The 18,929-nt window shown below is 48.8% G+C and overlaps 2 protein-coding genes across 2 annotated transcripts; both read right to left on the minus strand.

The window, feature by feature from the left end:
* Positions 1-14: 14 nt before the first annotated feature.
* On the minus strand, positions 15-8,798 carry LOC308054721 (keratin, type II cytoskeletal 75-like). Its single transcript, XM_080367967.1, has 9 exons — positions 4,415-8,798; positions 3,774-3,988; positions 3,388-3,448; positions 3,172-3,267; positions 2,736-2,900; positions 2,356-2,481; positions 1,739-1,959; positions 1,430-1,464; positions 15-1,341 (listed from the first exon to the last, which is right to left on the minus strand). Exons 1-9 carry the CDS (start codon positions 4,907-4,909, stop codon positions 1,130-1,132), a joined length of 1,626 nt encoding a protein of 541 aa, XP_080224093.1. The 5' UTR covers positions 4,910-8,798; the 3' UTR covers positions 15-1,129.
* On the minus strand, positions 7,600-18,927 carry LOC308054722 (keratin, type II cytoskeletal 6A-like). Its single transcript, XM_080367968.1, has 9 exons — positions 12,791-18,927; positions 11,543-11,757; positions 10,929-10,989; positions 10,645-10,740; positions 10,232-10,396; positions 9,890-10,015; positions 9,429-9,649; positions 9,129-9,160; positions 7,600-9,019 (listed from the first exon to the last, which is right to left on the minus strand). The coding sequence occupies exons 1-9, from the start codon at positions 13,292-13,294 to the stop codon at positions 8,823-8,825; spliced, it is 1,617 nt and encodes a 538-aa protein (XP_080224094.1). The 5' UTR covers positions 13,295-18,927; the 3' UTR covers positions 7,600-8,822.
* Positions 18,928-18,929: the final 2 nt, after the last annotated feature.

Below are 18,929 nucleotides of genomic sequence, written 5' to 3' on the forward strand. Positions count from 1 at the left end.
GCCTAGGACGGCAAGGTGAGATGGGAGGTGAGCAGAAATCTTTGGGAGTTTGCATCTGGAGTCCCATCTGCCTTTTATTCTTTTGGAGAGCTGGGCTTGTCCGCAGAGGACCGCGCTCAGGTTGACTGAGCTAATGGGTTTGGTATGTTGGCACGTGGCCACCTTTCCCAACCCGTTAATCCCCAGGCTCACTAATGCAACGGGCTGGCAACCTTCGGGCTCATAAAAGTAAACCAAATTTTCTAACCTGTGTTTTTCAGAGTGGGGATTACCGGTGGTGGGGTGGGGGGAGGAAAGTTTACATCCAGAAGTTCCCTTTGAGCTTGCTGTTAGGTTGGTTAATGGTGTCAAGACCCGTTCAGTTTAGGGCTGATGGGACTGAAGTTGCCACAAGAGGGAATCTGGAGATGTTGAAGCTGCCGGTTTGACACAGTTTGCTAAAGAAAAAACTGACTTTGCTCCCCAGTTGCCAGCTGTCTCAGGGTAGGAGACATGTACAGAACAGCATGAGCTGAAGGACTTGCTTTCTTGGGAAAACTAGATTTATATCCCTACATGACTCATCACATAAAACCTTGAAAGATTACAGGGGTTGGGTGCAATCAAGGTGGCATGAAAACGTTTGAGATGCTGTAATGTAGAAATTAAGACAGAAGGACATTTTCCATAGCGCCTACTAGGAAGAGTAGATATTTTCCCATCTTGTGGAAGATACTGATGCTAAAAAAAATTTGCTCACACAAATGGGAATGGAACACCCAATTGCTATATTCCTGTTGGGTATAAGAGGTGTTGCAGAGTGCAAAGGAAAGGTCTCAGCTCTGATGTGTATGACTTTTGTTTACCTTCAGCTCTGCTCTGCTCTGTCAACCACTTTTCCCCAAGGTCCTATAAGTAACTGGAATTTAAAGGAGAATGTGACAGAACTAATTCCATATGCCTTTATTAGAGAAACACTGGGAAACGAGGAATTCAGAGAGTCAAAGAACAAACAGGAGTATGGCACGTTTTATATAAATAAGGGCAAACAGCTTTGACTTCCAAATCTTTTGCAGGTAACAGGGTAAGGATTGCACACGATGTGAGAGGGAGCTCAGCAGACTCTAGCTAACAGGGCTGATGTCTGACTTCAGTAGCATCTCTTGGTTGAAGAGGTGGTGGAGACGTACTTTGTGCTGGAAGTGCTTACACCAACCATGCCTGACCCGGCTGTGCCTTGTCCGCTTCCAGAGCTGAAGCTCATTCCTCCAGCGCAGACCCCACCTCCGACACTGCTGCTGCCTCCAAAGCTGAGACAGTTTCCACCTCCATATCCTGTTCCTACAGCAGTTCTGGTCACAGCTGCAAGAGGAAAACACCCTCTTTAGAGGCATCCACAAGCAGTGGGCTCCGAGTGGTGGGGAGATAAACATCTTTAAAAGTTACTTACAGATATTGACTGCACCAGCACCTTCTCCAGAGAGCCTGTTAGGGAGAAAAATGAGCCAGTAAGAATTCAAGGGAAACCCATGAACTGGTTGAAGCTGGTTGAAAAGGCAGGAAAATCTCATTGGAATATTTTTGGTGGAAGCTGGGAAGTTTGCATGGAGGGCTACCATCTTCCCAAATAGCTCGTCTTCACGGGCAAGTGCTTGCCTTTGGAAAGGTTTCAGGTCTTCTGGATGTGGGAATTCTAAACCTGACAAGGGTCCGCAACTCCATTGCACCTCTGGAAACTGGGATATAAAGTTGTTCCCACCTGCTCTCCTCGCCCTCCAGCAGCTTCCTGTAGGTCGCGATCTCAATGTCCAGGGCCAGCTTGACGTTCATCAGCTCCTGGTACTCGCGCAGCTGCCGGGCCAGGTCAGCCTTGGCCTGTTGCAGGGCTGTCTCCAGCTCGGCCAGTTTGGCCCTGGCATCCTTGAGGGCCACCTCCCCGCGCTGCTCGGCATCCGCAATGGCCGTCTGCAAACTGTCGCACTGTGGGGGAAAAATAGTCGTTGCATTCCTTGTCTAGAGCGTAGGCTGGTTCTTTGTATGCTGAGGTCGTGATGCCTGGTCTGGATGCAGAAGGCTTTGGGTTAACGTCTGTAGGTGTGATCTTCCCCATCATTGAATTTTGATCCATGTTCTGAGCCAGGTCACAACCTGGGTTTAATCTCAACCCACACCTCCTAACATCTCCTTGGGTTTGCTACTATTACATTAAGTTACTCTTAGTGATGTTACTGCCCTGAGATAAACGCTATCATATTCACTCCTGATGCAGCACAGCTCACTGAGATGCATTTATTTTTATTCCCTGCAGCTGGCTGGACAACCAAGAGGTCAGACTGCAGCAGGAGTGAAGTCTCAGGTGCTTACGCTGCCCTTTACCTGTTTCTTCACGCTGTCGATTTCAGACCGCAGCCGCTGGACGTGGCGGTTGAGCTCGGAGATCTCCTGCTTGGTGTTCCGGAGGTCGTCCCCGTGCCGGCCTGCTGTAGCCTGCAGCTCTTCGTACTGTCACAGAGAGGAGCAACCGGTCAAGGTAAAATATACTGGCTTTAGAGTCAGGCAGGAGGTGGGTATGTGGGTGTTTGCACTCTGAAGTATGTGCACGTTTTCAATCCCGAATTAGCACTTCCGAACTTCATGGGATTGTTAAATCTGAAGACATCTTGTGTTGTGAAAACCACAGTGGAACCCACCTTCCCATGGGGATTTGGGGGACAGAGTGGGGTTTCCCCATTGCAGAAGCCTTCCCAGGTACTTACCCTGGACTGGTACCAGGACTCGGCCTCAGCCCGGCTCCGGTTGGCGATGTCCTCGTACTGCGCTTTGACCTCAGCGATGATGCTGTCCATGTCCAGGCTGCGGTTGTTGTCCATGGTCAGGATGACAGAGGTGTCGGAGATCTGGGTCTGCATCTGAGACAGCTCCTGCAAAAGCAGCGGGTGCTTCAGTGAGTCGCAGGTGAGACACAAGCATTGCTCGGGGGGAGGAACCCCCCCAAGTCAGACGTTACGTCTGGGTGTACAAGGTGATTTTTCCAAGACTGTTTCAGACGGAGATAAGACAGTGGGTGAAATGGAAAAAGCATTGAATTATTTAGCGCAACAGAGCAGGAACAATCAGTCCTGAGCCTCTGAAGTGTGAAAGGAAGGTGAGGACATTGGAAACTGGGAGAAGGATTTAGAAGCTGGTGCTTACAGCTTCATAGAGGGCTCTGAGGAAATCTATCTCCTCCATAAGGGAGTCCAGCCTGGCTTGCAGCTCTGTCTTGTTCATGTAGGCAGCGTCCACCTCCTAGAAGAGGAAACACATCACAGAAACAAAGTGGTTTTCAGAGAAGCAGAGCAAGAGCTGGAGAAGGTGTTTCTTGCTATGCTCGCGCAGGGCTGGGAGGCACAGCACACGTGCACCCACCTTCTTCAGGATCACAAACTCGTTCTCAACAGCTGTGTGCTTGTTGATCTCCTCTTCGTATCTGTGGGATGGAAATGGAGGATTGGTCTAAGCCTGTACACAAGTTAATTCCTATTTCCAGGACCAGCCTCTTATTTTTTTATATGTAGCATTCTGCACCTCGGTCTCCTAGCCCTATGACTTTCTGCCTGTGACTTCCAGCCGTGGGGAAGTGAGACGGTATGTCTCATTAAACAGAGCGTGTCTCGCATTAAACCTGGGTCTTACTCAGAAGATGTTACCAGCCAAAATGCCACCTTTCCTTGTTTGCTTGCAGAGATGCAACAAAGAGCCGGCATCTGTCGCAGCCCACTTCGCTCCCCCCAGCAGACCAGAAATGGACTTACTTGTTCTTGAAGTCCTCTGCAAGGCTTTGCACCTTGTCCAGCTCCCCTCCCAGGTTCTCCTTGTCTGTCAGCAAGCTGTTCAGCTGCCTCCTGAGGTTGTTGATGTAAGTCTCGAACAGGGGTTCAATGTTGTTTCCGACTGTTTTGTTGCCCTGTTCTTGCAGAAGGGCCCACTTGGTCTCCAGGACCTTGTTTTGCTGTTCAAGGAATCGGACCTGGGTAGAGAAAGGAGATGTTTCAGAAACAGGGGGTTTAGGATGTTTTTCCTTAGAGGGGCAAGGTACAGTCCTGCAAGGATTCACTTGCTGAAAGGCAGCAGCTCTCAGCCCTTGGGGAGCAGCTGACAATTTATACAAGCAAGCAAGAATTGCACATCTGGTGTTAACATCCCTGCTCTCTTTGCAAACTCTGCTTCCTCACACCCTATGTCACGGTTTTCCCCCTGTTGGCTGGTCTCATCTCAGCGTTAATGCGAGGAATGAATGGTCTCAAAGCTGGAACCCCTCAGGTTCTATTCCCAGGCTGCTGATGTTAGAAGTGGCAGTACAGGAGCAGCCAAATTGCTGCTAAAGGTATAACGTGACCTTGTTTGTGCTTCCCCCACTGAAGAATCAACACAACCGAGAAGTCCGCTGTCTCACCTTGTCAATGAAGGAGGCAAATTTATTGTTGAGGGTTTGAATCTGATCCTTCTCATCCTTGCGGATACTCTGCATGTTGGGGTCAATCTCCAAGTGGAGAGGTTTCAGGAGGCTTTGGTTGACTGAGACTTCATGGATGCCCCTAGCTGGGACAGCAGGGAATCCAGGGCCACCCATGCCACCACCAAACCCAAAGACACCACCCACTGCACCACCAAAGCCACAGGAGATCCCAGTGCCGGCACCAAAGCCTGCAGGTCCGTAGAAGCTACCACCTCTTCCAGCTACAGAGATCCTCTTGCATCCACCGAGACCGTAGAGGCTCCTGCTTCCAAAACCTCCAGCAAATCTTCCATACCCAGCAGCAGTGCTGCAGCTCCCGCCTTGGGAAGCAGAACGTAAGCAGAAGCTAGTACTGCTGGCACTTGGGATGAAGGCAGAAGCAGCGCTGAAGCCAGTTTTGCTCTGGTTCCTTGCAGCGCACTGGCGAGACATAGCAGCTGGTGTGAGCAGGGGCAGAGCAGTAGGAGTAAAGCAGCAAGGAGGCAGATGAGGCAGGAAGGTGAAGCTGTGCTCCCCCAGGCTGGGACTGGCCCTTTTATACCCTTACTAGGTGGGGATGGGTCTGGCGAGGTGCTCATCCCACTGATTAACTGGGCTCGGCACACCCAGCAATGCAGGCAGTGAGTTCACCGTGAGCACCAGCATCTATGAAGCACTCACAAAGTGCAGGAGTTGCATTTTTTGGTGACAGTCATGATCTGGCTGTCGAAATATCTGAGAAAACACTAAATACTGCCTGCTCAACTCTTGTTTGCAGCCACCCCTTTCCCACTCCCTCCTTTCCCCTCTGCAGTAGATGGTTCCTTAAGTTGGGCAAGTGCTCGCTCATCTCCGTCTCATGGATGAATCAACCCTTCTGTTGCGTAAAGGCACGTTATTTCATGGTGTGGTGGTCCAAGGTCTGAGAAATCTGTTATTGTGGGTCTGTGGTTTGCGGTAAACCCGGGTGGGACATCAGCACCTCAGGCCCCGACTTGTCAAAACTTCTGGACTCTTATTCTCGTGCCTAAACAAGAGTGATTTAAACCAGAACTGGTACAGAAGGGGGAAAGGGGATGGAGGGGAAGCTGGGGTGGTGATGGGGTATTAGGGGACATCTTGGACCATCAGCTACCAGAAACCTGCTGGGGAAGGGGAAGGACGTAGAAGGTGGTTTCATGAATGGTGTTCCCAGACCTTTTCTTCCTGCAGAAAGTGTCTACGTTTCACCCTGATTCAGACTGACAACAAATGATGAAATGCCAGAATATGACCTGGGAGGCAGTTACTGTTGTCTGTGACGATACAAAACCTGAGTTGGCGATTTCTCAGGGCTTCACCTTCACAGATTTTTGGTCTGTTTCCTGACTCATCGGGTGACCTCGTCTCTGCACTGTGCGAAGCCTGTTCCCAGGCTGCCCTCCCCACACCTCTTGTCTTCCCCCTCAGATAACTCCTACTCACAAGGAAATTCACCACTTGGGATCCAGGCTTACGACACTGCTCACAGACAACTCCCTTTACTCTTCCTTCCCACAGCAGCCCAGAAAAGCCCAATAGTGCATTTTTCTGGTGAAAGACCCATTGTGTCATGACTCGCCCCGTGCACGCTGCATGGCAGCACTGTATGCCTGGGCACTCACCCCAGAGCAAGCAAGAGGTTTGGAAGTCGTTCCCAGTGTCCTGCCTGGATGCCCAGGGATGGACGTTTCTCTCGGACCCTGCAGCCCTTTGGGTTTTCTCTCGTGGGGGCCCGTGCCCAACCTGCTCATCGGAGGAGGGGGCAGCCCCCCGCAGAACATTGCTGGGGGGTCACGGCTTTCCCCAGCCCTTGAAAAAACGCACACAGGCAGCAGGGTACGGCGCAGGTCTTCAGAGGTGCATCTTTCAAGCCTGTGCTTGCTATTTCACACATGGATACTGGGCAGGCAAGTGAGTTTGATCAGAAGGTCCCAGGAGGGTGACTGGCAGGTGCCCATCATCTCTTTTTGCCTTTCAGCTATGCTGGGGTATGGGGCTTTTTTCCTTTCTCCTTTCCTCTCTATTCTTCTAATGTTTCCGTTACACGCTCTGGAACAAAACTAAAATAACTGTTCTGGGAGTGTTTCAGCTATTGTGCGTTACAACAAGCAGCATTTTTTTAAGAGAAAGGAGCTTCTGTGACTAAGCTACTGACTGTCCTAAAGAACTCTGTAAAAATGTTATGGGTAGCAATTAGCAATCAAGTCCCTCCATGCACTGCAAATTCAAGCCCCTGAGTGTAAGCACCAGTCATTTTGTATGACTAAGTTTTTAATCAGGGATGTGCTCAAATTAACGAGGGCTGTCCCCTCCCACTGAAATATAAGCCCCAGGTCATCTCTGTATCTATGTAACTTGTCCAGACGCAGAAGTTTACGTACACAGTGACCAGAGCCCTGCTCTGGAGCAAGAGCAGCTGTACGTTGGCCAAGCATCCAGACATGCAAACCTTTGCCCAGGCGGTTTTTTGTGTCTTGCTTGAAAAGAGGTGCCCTGGGAGAACAAACATTCTGGCCCCAGCCTTTTCCGTGCGAGGTGAAGAGCTCTGTAATCTCTGTGCTATGACGCGGGCGCTGATGCAATGAGTGGCATCCCTCTGACGTGCCTGTTGGCTACACACATTCTGCCCTCTTGGGTTAGCGGGTGTGTTTGGGCAGCAGTGAGGAAGACCATCATGTAACGTTGTCCAGGCTGCTGCTCGGAGCGAGGGTGTCGCTCCTTCCCAGGAAGGTGCTGTGGGTACTCAGCAGGGAGAGGTGGCGGAGCAGGAGGAAAGAGCTGCAGCAGACCCATAACCAAGCCTGCAAGTTTTGGGGAAGATGTCCTGAGGGATACAGAGAGGGACACGCAGAGTTCAGGGCATCCTAGAAAATTATGCGAAACTGCTGGTCTCGAAGGAAAACCCGAATACAGCCTCTCATTCAGGCCAGTTCCCTCCTACTTGCCCACCTCTTCGAGTACTTTCCTAAGAGCACTTCTCTATCCATTACTCGAACTTGCTGAACCACGTGGGATGAGGGTTGGGACTTTTTTTTTTTTTTTCTGATCACATCTATTTGTTCAGCTGATCTTCCAGCAATGAGATCTGTCACTCTGTAGCTTTCAGCCAGGTGATGCTCTGCTTTTACTTGTCAATTAATTTCTCCTGATTAATCAGAGCCACATCTGAGATTGCTACACCTCTCAGGGTTTTCTCCACTCTTTCAAAACAAGATCTTGTCTCCAATGTATTCTAGGAACGCGAATAAACATTGACTCTTGAAAACTTTCACTTTCCAACAAGTTATCCCATTCTTGGATATTTTTTTTCTTATAGCTGTCAGATGAGTGACATCTAATTCAACGTAGCATGTCGAATGTGTATGGACCAGATCCCCCATGTGCTTATACCCAAAGGAGAGGGAACATCAGCATCGAGATCCAAGCTGAGCACCTGAATCGGGGTGGCCAGTGCTCTGGAGAGGAAGGGAGTGTTTTCAACCTGCTCGGGCAGATGTTTGCGCTGCTGGCACCTACGCTCAGGTGAGACGGCTCACAGTAAAAGGGGTTTTGAGATGGACTGATATACTTGAACAAGTTGGGTGGTTGCTCCGACTCCCCTAGAAATTAGTTCCCTATTGTTAGAAGTTTATGCAGGTACATCACACGCTTGGCAGTGCCCTCTGTGTACCCCCTGGGAGCCAGGCTGCTGGATGTTGTGTTGGCTGGAAGCTGCACAGTAAATATATCGCAGACCTTTTCCCCTGAGCCTGACTCTTGCCTTGGCGTGCCCTGTGTTTAGCTTCCAGGTGTTTTACCTGCACGATGGGCAGAGCATCGAAATTCAAGGGCAAACCTCCCCTGGGTGCTCCGCTGTGCCTGTGTGTTTTGGCTGCTGATGGAGCGATTCAGGAAATGTGGACAAGGAGCAAAAGTCTGAGCCTTCAACTGGGCAGGGCCCCAGGAAAAGTGCTTGTTATCTGCATTTGCATTTGCTGTTCCCTGCCTTTAATTAAAAGGACCACAAAATAGAATAAATTACACATGCATTTTTATTAGACAAACACCAGAAAGTGAAGAGAGACAAACAGTCATGGGACACATTTTATATACAAAATCTGGCCAAAAATTGCTGAGCTGTAACAAGCGAGTTGCAAATTTAAAACAGTTGGACCCACGTTCAACAGCAGAGCCCTGCACGACGCATGCTAGACAACACGGCGGAGAGAGGGTTCCTAAAGTGGGGCTCCTGTGCAACAAGACACGGGGTGCAGGTGGCCCTCACCCTCCTGACCCCAACTATGCTTTAGTAAAGAACCAGCGCAAAGGTGTTTTCTGGCGAGGGAAGGCATCTGAAAGGAAACTTTTAGCTCCTGTAACTTCTTCTGGTGGAGGAGGTTGAGACAAACTTCACGCTGGAGCTGCTGCCGCCTCCGAGGGTGGTGCTGCTAACCCCGGGACCGCTTCCACAGCTGAAGCTGTTCCCCATGCTGCAGATTCCCCCTCCCATGCTGAGGTTGCTTCCTCCTCCATATCCCGTTCCCACAGTTGTTCTGGTCACAGCTGCAAGGAGGAGAAGGAAAAAGCTCTCAGTTTCTCTGGGTATTGGCGGCTCGGTGCAGAGACACAGCAATGCTTAAATGGGGCAGTGGCGTATGTTTTAGAGACTTACAGATATTCACCGGGATGCCGTCTCCAGCCAGCCTGTTAAGGGACAGAACACAACGAGGTAAGATAAGTGTGTTGGTAGTGGGTGGGGGAAAATAGGGTATGTTTCCTAGAGACCTTCGGGGAGAAAAAGCTTAGCGTAATTCAGGGATGCTGAATAATCTTATTTCCATTAACTAGGATAATCTGCCCCACTCCTCAACCCCTAACATGCTGTTTGTCATTTCAGAAATGCTGAGCATCTCCAGCACTCGCATCGCTTTGCCCTTGCACCATCAGGACTCGTGTTGCATTTCCCACCCACCTGCACTCCTCGCCCTCCAGCAGCTTCCTGTAGGTCGCAATCTCAATGTCCAGGGCCAGCTTGACGTTCATCAGCTCCTGGTACTCGCGCAGCTGCCGGGCCAGGTCAGCCTTGGCCTGTTGCAGAGCATCCTCCAGCTCAGCCAGTTTGGCCTTGGCATCCTTGAGAGCCAGCTCCCCGCGCTCCTCAGCGTCTGCGATGGCCGCTTTCAGGTTTGCACACTGCAGGAGAGAAACCCCTGGTCAAATTCCCCGTACAAGACCTAAACTTGTTCTTTATCTGCCCTGAAACCACAAGGTCGCCTTCCAGCACCATCAGCTTATTTTTAGCGAGAATTCTCTTTTTGAGAGAAAAAGGATCAAACTGAGAAAAACTTGTCTAAATTGCCTCTGACGTTTTCCTTCCTCTCCCTTGGAAATCGGGGGGTAAATGGGTTAAAAGTGGGGTTTGCTGCCCTTTACCTGTTTCTTCACGCTGTCAATTTCAGACCGCAGCCGCTGGACGTGGCGGTTGAGCTCGGAGATCTCCTGCTTGGTGTTCCGGAGGTCGTCCCCGTGCCGGCCTGCTGTAGCCTGCAGCTCTTCGTACTGTCACAGAGAGGAACAACCCGTCAAGGTAAAATCCATCACTTTGGGAGTCACCCAAGTGCCTGAAAGCACGGGTCCCTCCTCGAGCCCAGGCTAGCAGCTGGAGTGCTGCTGTGCAAGATACAATTTTGCAGCAGGTTTCCTTGGAAGAGTCAGTCTTTATCTGTTCGAGACAAGACATGAAGATAACAGCATAGAAACCCCCGGGTTCTTCACCTTGGTTTGGTACCAGGACTCTGCTTCTGCCCGGCTTCTGTTGGCGATGTCCTCGTACTGCGCTTTGACCTCTGAGATGATGCTGTCTAGGTCCAGGTTTCGGTTGTTGTCCATGGTCAGGACAACAGAGGTGTCGGAGATCTGGGTCTGCATCTGAGACAGCTCCTGCAAAGCGCACAGGGGGTTAGGTGAGCTAACTCACTTGAGAGATGCCTTTTCATCCTCTCAGGTGAGCATGCAGACCTGGGAGAGGCTGCAGATTGTTATCTGAACAGTTAAGACGGTTGGTACAACTCTAAAGAAGTAAAGGAGTTAGCATCTCCTGGGGGAAGAAATTACAGGCTTTCAGAGGCAAGGAGGGAGGGAAGCTCTTAAGTGAGGGCTGAAAAGTCTTGGGGGGTGGTTGCACTCACTGCTTCGTAGAGGGCTCTCAGGAAATTAATTTCTTCAGTCAGCGCATCTACCTTGGCTTGTAGTTCCACCTTGTTCATGTAGGCAGCATCTACATCCTGGAGGACAAGAGGTTTAGGTAATGGGCGTTAAACTCCTATTAGGAAGTCAGGAGCAATATATCTCTGCAGTAGCAGTCCAGGGAAGAAACTGCAAAAAAAACTCCAACCTTTTTGGAATGTGAATGGATGGACTTGTGAATGAACAGGTGATTAGGGCTCTACCAACAGTCATCAGATGCTCTTACCTTCTTGAGTGTCACAAATTCATTCTCTGCAACGGTACGCCTGTTGATTTCATCTTCATACCTAATGAAGGGAGGCAGAAGGAGCATTTGTTTAGGCAAGTAACAGACGGAGGTGATTTTAGTTTGCTGGAATGAACTTCCTTAAGAACATTTTGCATACAATGTTCTTTTCTTCCACAGAACACCTGAATAAGAGACCATGAGCATGTTCCTAGGCTAAACTAGTTAAAACAAGTACATCAAAAAAATTTTAAAGTATCTGTTCTTTTTTTCCTATTTCTGGCCATTAGTCATACTCCTTCTGCCTGACTTAAGCAAATTAAGCATGCTGTCCTGAAACTCTCAGACCTACTGTGTAATTTCTTTATTTTTTTTTTCCCTCGGTAGGTAATTTAGGTAATAAGTCTTTGATCGTATGCTAAATTATTCCCTAAATGTTTGTGTATTTGGATCTGTTACTCCATTACCATTTATCTTGAGAAAATGTCGCAACCTTTGCTGTCAGGAATTCCTGTGTCCTGGATTCTCCTGGATCCCCCAGCTGGCTTAAGGATGTTGAATGAAGAAAGGCTGCACCTACCTAGGTAAGTAGAGCACTGGCTCAACAGACTTACTTCTTCTTGAAATCCTCCACCAGGTACTGCGTGTTGATGAGCTCTCCCTCCAGCCTTCCCTTGTCGTTCAGCAAACTGTTCAGTTGCATCCTCAGGTTGTTGATGTAAGTCTCAAAAAGCGGCTCCAAGTTGTTCCTAACTGTTTTCATGCCCTGCTCCTGAAGCAGGCTCCACTTGGTTTCCAGCACTTTATTTTGCTGCTCAAGGAATCGGACCTGCAAGCAGAAACATCCTGAAGATGTTTTGAAAGAGCAGAGGTTATGGAGAGCTTCCCTTGCAAACGTGGGATCTCGGCACTAGCTGAGGTGGTGAAAGGACCCTTTCCAGCTGCTTTTCATAGCAGAATTCTCATCTGGTAGAAGCAGAAATTTGCCATTTGACTGCAGGGACCCTGCTCGGTATTGCGAAGCAGCTCTAGAACAACTACTCATTTTCTCACACCGTGCTTCCCCTTGGGTGCTTTGCTAAATCACTACAAGGTGCAGGCATTTTGCATGAGGAGCGCATGCAAAATCAGATAAAGAGCAAACCAGAGTTTGCACTCTTATTAAGCAAACAACAGTGAAGTGCCATTTCTCCTTCCTTCAGCATAGCTCCCCCACCCCACAGAAGCTCCAAAATAATGTAGCATTTTCCTTGAAACCAAAGGGGAGCTGCTCAACCAGAGCAGAAACAAAGCAGATGCTTTTGTGCATCTAATATAGTTAACAAGGAAATGAAGTGGAGAGACTTCAGTGTCAGATCAGATTTTGCTATTTTGAACTAACAGTCCAAACACGCCGGTACTGTTGCAATAATAGCTTTAAACGCCCTTGAAGAAAATCGAGCAATGAGAAGCTTATGTGTCCCTAGTGCCAATTCATGTGATTCCTTTGTTGGTCTTTTCAGACGGGTTGCTCATATCCCACTTTAACCATCTAAAAAACTGTTAGCCAGGCTGCTACAATGCTCAGTGGGGAGAGCCCAACATCTCCAGAAGGGTGGGATTGTCTTCTAGAGCTTTCTTTATCTGCTGCCTATGAGATGTCAAGCAGCAAATGAGGAGGACCTTGAATACTGGGTGATTAATTCATAGCAACCACAATGCAGCAGGTACCGTTCCCTGGAGTTTCCAGAGACTGGGCATCTCCCAGTTTCGCTCCCCACTTCTATTCCTTCTTGATCGGCTTATGTGCTCATAAAGCAGATAAGGAAAGGGTCCCCATCAAAAAAATGAGGACAAGATATTTAGGGAAGCTCGTGTCTCACCTTGTCAATGAAGGAGGCAAATTTGTTGTTGAGGGTTTTGATTTGTTCCTTCTCCTCCTTTCGGATCCTTTGGATGCTGGGGTCAATCTCCAGGTTGAGAGGTTTCAGAAGGCTCTGGTTGACGGAGACTTCGTGGATGCCCCCAGCTGGGAATCCAGGGCCACCCATGCCACCACCAAATGCACCATATCCATAGCCAAGGTTAGCTGGCACGCCAAAGCCACCACCGTACACGCTACCAGCGCCACCACCAAAACCTGCAGATCCATAGAAGCTACCACCCCTTCCAGCCACAGAGATCCTTTTGCATCCACCAACATTGTAGAGGCTTTTGCTTCCAAAGCCACCACCAACCCTAGCAAACCCACTGCCGGCATTGGCGCTTCCAACCCGGGTGACAGAGCATGAGCTGAAGCTGGTGCGGCAGGTGTTTGGGACGATGGCCGAAGCAGCGCTGAAGCCACTTCTTCCCCTCTGAATCCTCACGGTGGACTGGCGAGACATTGCTGGCTTTTGGATTGGGATGGATGCTACAGCAAGAATAAAGGAGAAAAGGTGCTGGCCTGGAGCAAGGAGTAGGAGGGAAAGGAGAAAGGTGAACCTGTGCTCTCCACGGGCTCAGGAGAGCCTTTTATGCATGTATGAGACTGGGATGGGTTTGATGAGGTGGATCATCTTTCTGATTAATTAGGCTTGGCATGTCCAACAGCATTCTGGAGAGTGAACTCACTCCGCACACACGCCCTTCTGAAATAATATAGCCAGGTTCTGAGCAACAGTGGTATTGTTTGGGAATAACTGTCGCCTTCTGCCGTCTTTGTAGACAGCCAGACTCTTCGCCATATCAAAGCGTTTGAAAGTTGCTATGAGTCACGTTGGGCACAAGGAGGAAAACACCATTCAAAATGCCTGTCACTCAACACCTCCCATTTGAAAACTTCATCCCTTGGGATCGCTTTTGCCCCTTTTCTGTTCACAAGCAGGGCTCTGAAAAGTCACCGTCCCCTGTGTTTGACAAAAGGGGTCTGCGTCGCACAGAGCAGCGTTTCACAGCAAGCTTGGCAGTAAATCACTCTGTCCGGGGTTTTTGTGATGTGTCCTGCACGGTCCCCTCTATGCCACCCCAATGTATCTGCAGAAACAGTTTTGCTTCCATCTCTATGAAGGCTCAGCTGCCTGAGCTGATCTTTTCTGAAAATCTGCTTCTGCGGACTTACTCTTCTGTTGCTGAAAAAAAAAATGTGTGAATGAAAACTGAGTGTTTTGACAAGGTCTTTTGTTCAGCTGTGGATTTTGACAGTTGCTATTGAGCTCTATCACAAATAGTTGTGCTGGGACCTCGGCTTTAAAGATTTGGACTTTGGTGTTTTAGCAGGATGGAAACAAACAAACATACAAAAAAATCTATTATTTTTTTTTAAAAAAAAAAAAAGGAGGAAAGATTGTGGGAATGGGAACTGCTTTGAATCCACTGGCTCGATGGAAATGGGGTGCTCTGGGGCTGTTCCCACCTCATGCTTTACAAACACGATGAGACTTCCCGAAGATTGAATCAAGCTCTTTCAGCACTGCACACCTGAAAGTGTGGTCCAGTCTGCTTGAATCCACTAGGAAAGTTCTCTGCAGGATTCCCTCCACCCAGATCCACATCAATCTGGACACAGTAAGACATCCTGGATCATTCCTTTCTCAGCCACAGGTACCAACGCAGCCCTTTGCGCTTTTTATGGCAGGCAGTTTGAGTAACAAGTTGAATAGAAAAATGCGGAAAATATTTCATTCTGAGGGACGGCAAGTGTTTCTGGCCCTCACTGTGTTTCGGGTTGTTCAGGAAAAGGTGATTCATACGTAATTTATTTATACAAGAGGGTGAACCTGCCAGTGCATCCCCCCTGAACAGCTTCCTCTCGTGATGTCTGTGAGTCTGAGCGGCTGCTGGCTGCAGGACAGGGATAACGTAACCCTGAGGAATCACCATGGTGGAGGGTGTTGTGCTTCACTCTGCCCCTGTCTTGCAAGGTAGCTGGGTAAAGGAGACTTCCAGAAACACTTTGCGTCCCCGTTGTTCCCCCAGCTGCTTTCTTTCAGATGGACTGCATTTGCAATTGGGTTTTTAAGTGTAGGGGGGAAATAAATAGTATTTGTTAGTTTATTTTGGTATCTATTACAAAACTGTGCTTTTATGGTAAGGAAGGGCTTAATCCTGCAGTTTTTGCCCAGTGGGGCTGTCTCGCCAGGTCTGACTGTCTGCACGTTTGCATGCACGGGAACTGGAAGTAGATGGATTGTAACCAGCAGGTCTGCACCCAAAAGGCAGTGGATTATTTATCAGCCTTATGCTTTTGCCTACCAGTTGACAGATGTCATGACCTGAATGCATGAGGTTGATCCCCCCCTGCATAACGTGTTTGTTTCGTATAGATACAAGTCCTGGATAGGAAGATACTCAAACGCAGAGGAAAGTTGCCAGCCTTCTTAAATGCCCATGGTGTCTTTGGGAATTGCTCTCTCAGGTGCTATCGGTCGCACTTGACTATCTGAAAACTTTTCTGTATTCTTGTGTAGTCAGTGGAGAGCACCACCAAACAGCAGACTCTCCCATCCTCAGGCAGGGGGGCTGAGAGGACCCTGGAGATGGCTTCCCACCTTCAGCAACACACTGTGGGTAGACCAGATGGCTGACTCAGTGTGAGTGGAGCTCGCCAGGCTGAAACCCACCCTGGTTACTAACAGCGTGATGCGTCAGTACTTTCCTTTTTCCCCTCAGGCTCCTTTTACATATGAAACTTGTCTTTTTTTGGCTAAAGAATATGCTAACTGCGTTGGAGTCCATTGTTAATAATAGTAATAATACAGCTCCTCCAACCAAGTAAAAAGAAATTAATTTCTTTCCATTTCACATTTGCACTAGGGTGGAGGTGATGCGGTTGTCACTCATCTGGAAGGAATTTGAGAGGTAATTACAAAAGGCAGAACTCTGAGCACAAGGAGCTGTAGCTACAGGTTTGGGGTATGGGGTGATGGCAGGGGGGCCCCCACCCTGCTCTGTTGATGAAACACAGGGTTTCCAGGTAGCTCCTGGGGGAGTGTCTCCCATGCACCCTGCAGCTCTAGGCATGTAATGAATTCTCTTCTCTGATGCAGATAGCTTGCTCTGATACAGACTTTTTCTCCTTCACCAGAGGATAAAGCTTGTGCTCGCTCAAGCTGCTCTGTAGTTTCCCCCCCCAGTTAAAGGGAGCCGTGTTTGGGCAGGTCCCACCGGTGAGAGCCCCCCTGACATGGCAGAGGCCGTCTGCAAGGTTGAGTGGGTTCCAAAGCATTTTTTTCCCCTTCTCCTCCTCATTTCTTCCTACCAGGCTAGGCAAAGGGGGCAGGCAGGAGCAGATGCAAGTCCCAGAACAAGAGGCAGGAGATCTCTGCACCGTGTTGTAAAGTCTTGGCTGAGTTTGGTTCTAGCACCATGCTGGCATGAAGGTAATAACTGTCCTTTGAGATTAGGAAACTGAGTTCTGACTCTGTTATTGGGGCAATAAAGGCAACTCCAGCCTCTTTCATGAGAAATTGGAACCATTTTCTATGTACTTAGCCAGGGAACAGGGAGTACCTCCAACAGCTTTTCATCACTGCTGCTCCTCTCCAGCATCCCCCTTGGAAACCTTTATCGGGTGATGGATGCCCTTTCTTGGACAAGGCTGAAAATTTCAGAATTGCCTCTGCCTGTTTTGTTTGCGAAAATACATATATCCATAAAATTAGAGTGTGTCTTACTAACTTGGGTTGGTTCACCTGTGCTACCTAATCTCAGTTTAATTATCAGTAAAGTCAAGGCTGTAATTTAGGTTAATTGCTTAAATTAAAGCCTTTGGGTTAAACTTGGGCTGCTAACCTAAATTCAAACCCTACTCATTTTGACCGTAATTTACTATTTCGTCCCAAGTTAATGAAGTCCTGCTGGTCACCCTGAACTTTTTCCATGGGGCACCAGCAACTCACAGCATCCCTGTGCTGTGGGGACGGGCAGCTCTGAGGGACCTCCCGAGCAGGAGGCGAGTGTCCGTGAATCTCATTTCCCGAAGGGATGAATTAGGATGAGCTCCTCAGAAGCTTTCCCATAGGTGTTGCCCTGTGATGGGTGTTGCAGTCCTTTGAGCCTGTTCCCAGCAGTATCTGGAGGCCAGTCAGCTGTAACTACTAGATGACTTTGAAGTGTAGGTGTGACCTGCTTTCTCCAGATAATTGTTTTCTGGGCTAGCACAGAGACACCGATGCAGCCCAGAGTTTTGGAATAACTTTGCCTTCATTATTGTTGTTGTTGTCAGATGTTTTATACACGGTGGGGAGGTCTGACTTCCCCCTGTGGCTTGTTGCATCTTGAAGAGCCTCTGACCTTAGGCGGGAATTAGCTGATACCTCCTTCGTCCTGCTCTGTGTGTAACACTGGTGCTTAGATAGTGGTACCTGAAGAAATCTGAATATCCCAGATTGTGTTGTAATGCTTTCTGAGCCTCTCTTTAATCCCTGAACAAGGCTGCCGTGACCTCCACCAGGCTCCACGTAGAAAGCAAGATCTTTCAATACCGAAGGTCATTGCAGCAGTGTTGTGGCATCTTGTCCTTTCTCATGGCCCCAGGGTACGTCTTTTCTCCCGATAAAGAAAACTGAGCCCTGGCAGCAGCGTTGCTGGAAAGTCCCATTATTTTGGATCAGCTCTGTGCCTGCACGTGGCATGTCCCTCAGCTCCATCCTGCACCAAGTGCAGCTGCCGGTTCGAGTTTCCTTGTGGAGAGCCGCAGCCCTTGTGTGGAGTTTAATTTCTCCCTACTAAAACAAACTGGATCCGCACGATGCTGTTCTTAGAGCTGGTAAGAGAAATAAGGATTATTCACGTGTCCTGGGAAGTGTACCCAGTCACAGTGCACCAGTTCGATGGGGCCTCATGTTTATTTACCACGCGGTGGTATATTGTGCTGCCCGTGAGCCCGGAGGTCCGCACTGCCGTCCCGCGGCGCTTGGCACGGCGTGCAGCCAGCCTCCAATCTCCAAGCGCTCTGGGCAGCGGGATATTGCTGCCCTGTTTAAATAGCAACACTCAGACCGAACATGCCTTCCAGATGGTAGCTGGGAATATTCTTCCGCCACTGGTTTTGCTGTGTCCTGTGTTACCTTCCCTGCAGCCATTTCATGCCTTGTTTCATTTGCAGGCTGTGTAAGCCATTTGCAAATTAAAACAAAATAATTTTCTTTGATGAAAATTCTGCTTTTGAGTCAAAAAGCTGCAAAGTTTTGGTTGGGAAATGCTAAGGGGAGATGTTTAGGCAATCCAGAGACAGGATTGTTCCCATAGAAAAAGTTGAAATGAAGTGTTGGGTTTAAAAAAAGTACTTTGCCTAATGTTTAAGTTGCCAGCTAAAATTACTTTGTCAAGTTTGATTTAAATATGTGAGTTTTCCAGGTCTCTGCAAATCAGAAGGTAACTAGAAAATGATTTTTGCACCTGCTGTCTACTCTCTCAGAGAAGAGGTGCCAGGTGGGATCTTAAAAGAAAGAAACCCAGAGCTGCTCGGTGCTTTTTCGCGCTCAGTAACGTCCTCAGGCTGCGGGAGAAGGACCCAGCAGCAGCCTGACGGAGGCTGCAGAGACGCCCGCGTGCTGCATAAGTACGTAGCTGGTAAGGTAAGGGCGAGGGTAAGGTCTTGGCAGCACGGCTCACCAGTGAGTTTCATGGAGGGTTCAGTGGTGGTGGTGGTCCATGTGCTGAAGGCAAAGCAACATATTGTACATGCTTCTGTTAAAAAAAACAAAGCAAACTTATACTTGACATTTTCAATAATTAAAAAACCCACAACAAGACAAAAAAACCCCACAAAACAACAACAAAAAAAAAACCCACCAAAAAATAGTTTTGTGACAACAGCCCAGTTGGGATGCCCTGCCTGCTACAAATGCCTCTGCTTTGCAAGCTTCGCTCTCATTTCCTTAAAACAGCCTAAGAAACATGGTCAGCTGCTTGAAAACTGATGCAAATTGTTAAATGAATGAAGCTCAACCCATTCAGCCTTCACAAACCTTCCTCCAATGCAAGCAGGCTGCCCCGGCTTCCCAAAACCATCGTTTCCTTGCCCCTTGCCCTGCGCTG

This window comes from Falco punctatus (assembly GCF_963210335.1).
Source record: "Falco punctatus genome assembly, chromosome: 18".
NCBI classification, from domain to species: domain Eukaryota; kingdom Metazoa; phylum Chordata; class Aves; order Falconiformes; family Falconidae; genus Falco; species Falco punctatus.

Bases quoted from the DNA above. Each gene is read 5' to 3' on its own strand.
- LOC308054721 (XM_080367967.1), bottom strand. From the start codon at position 4,909: ATGTCTCGCCAGTGCGCTGCAAGGAACCAGAGCAAAACTGGCTTCAGC. The intron at 2,901-3,171 runs GTAAGCACCAGC...CTGCTTTTGCAG, and splicing joins TCAGAGCCCTCTATGAAGCT to GAGCTGTCTCAGATGCAGAC. The intron at 1,465-1,738 runs GTGGGAACAACT...TCTCCCTAACAG, and splicing joins CTGGAGGGCGAGGAGAGCAG to GCTCTCTGGAGAAGGTGCTG.
- LOC308054722 (XM_080367968.1), bottom strand. From the start codon at position 13,294: ATGTCTCGCCAGTCCACCGTGAGGATTCAGAGGGGAAGAAGTGGCTTC. The intron at 10,741-10,928 runs GTAAGAGCATCT...CTTGTCCTCCAG, and splicing joins AATTTGTGACACTCAAGAAG to GATGTAGATGCTGCCTACAT. The intron at 9,020-9,128 runs GTAAGTCTCTAA...TCCTCCTTGCAG, and splicing joins CGGCATCCCGGTGAATATCT to CTGTGACCAGAACAACTGTG.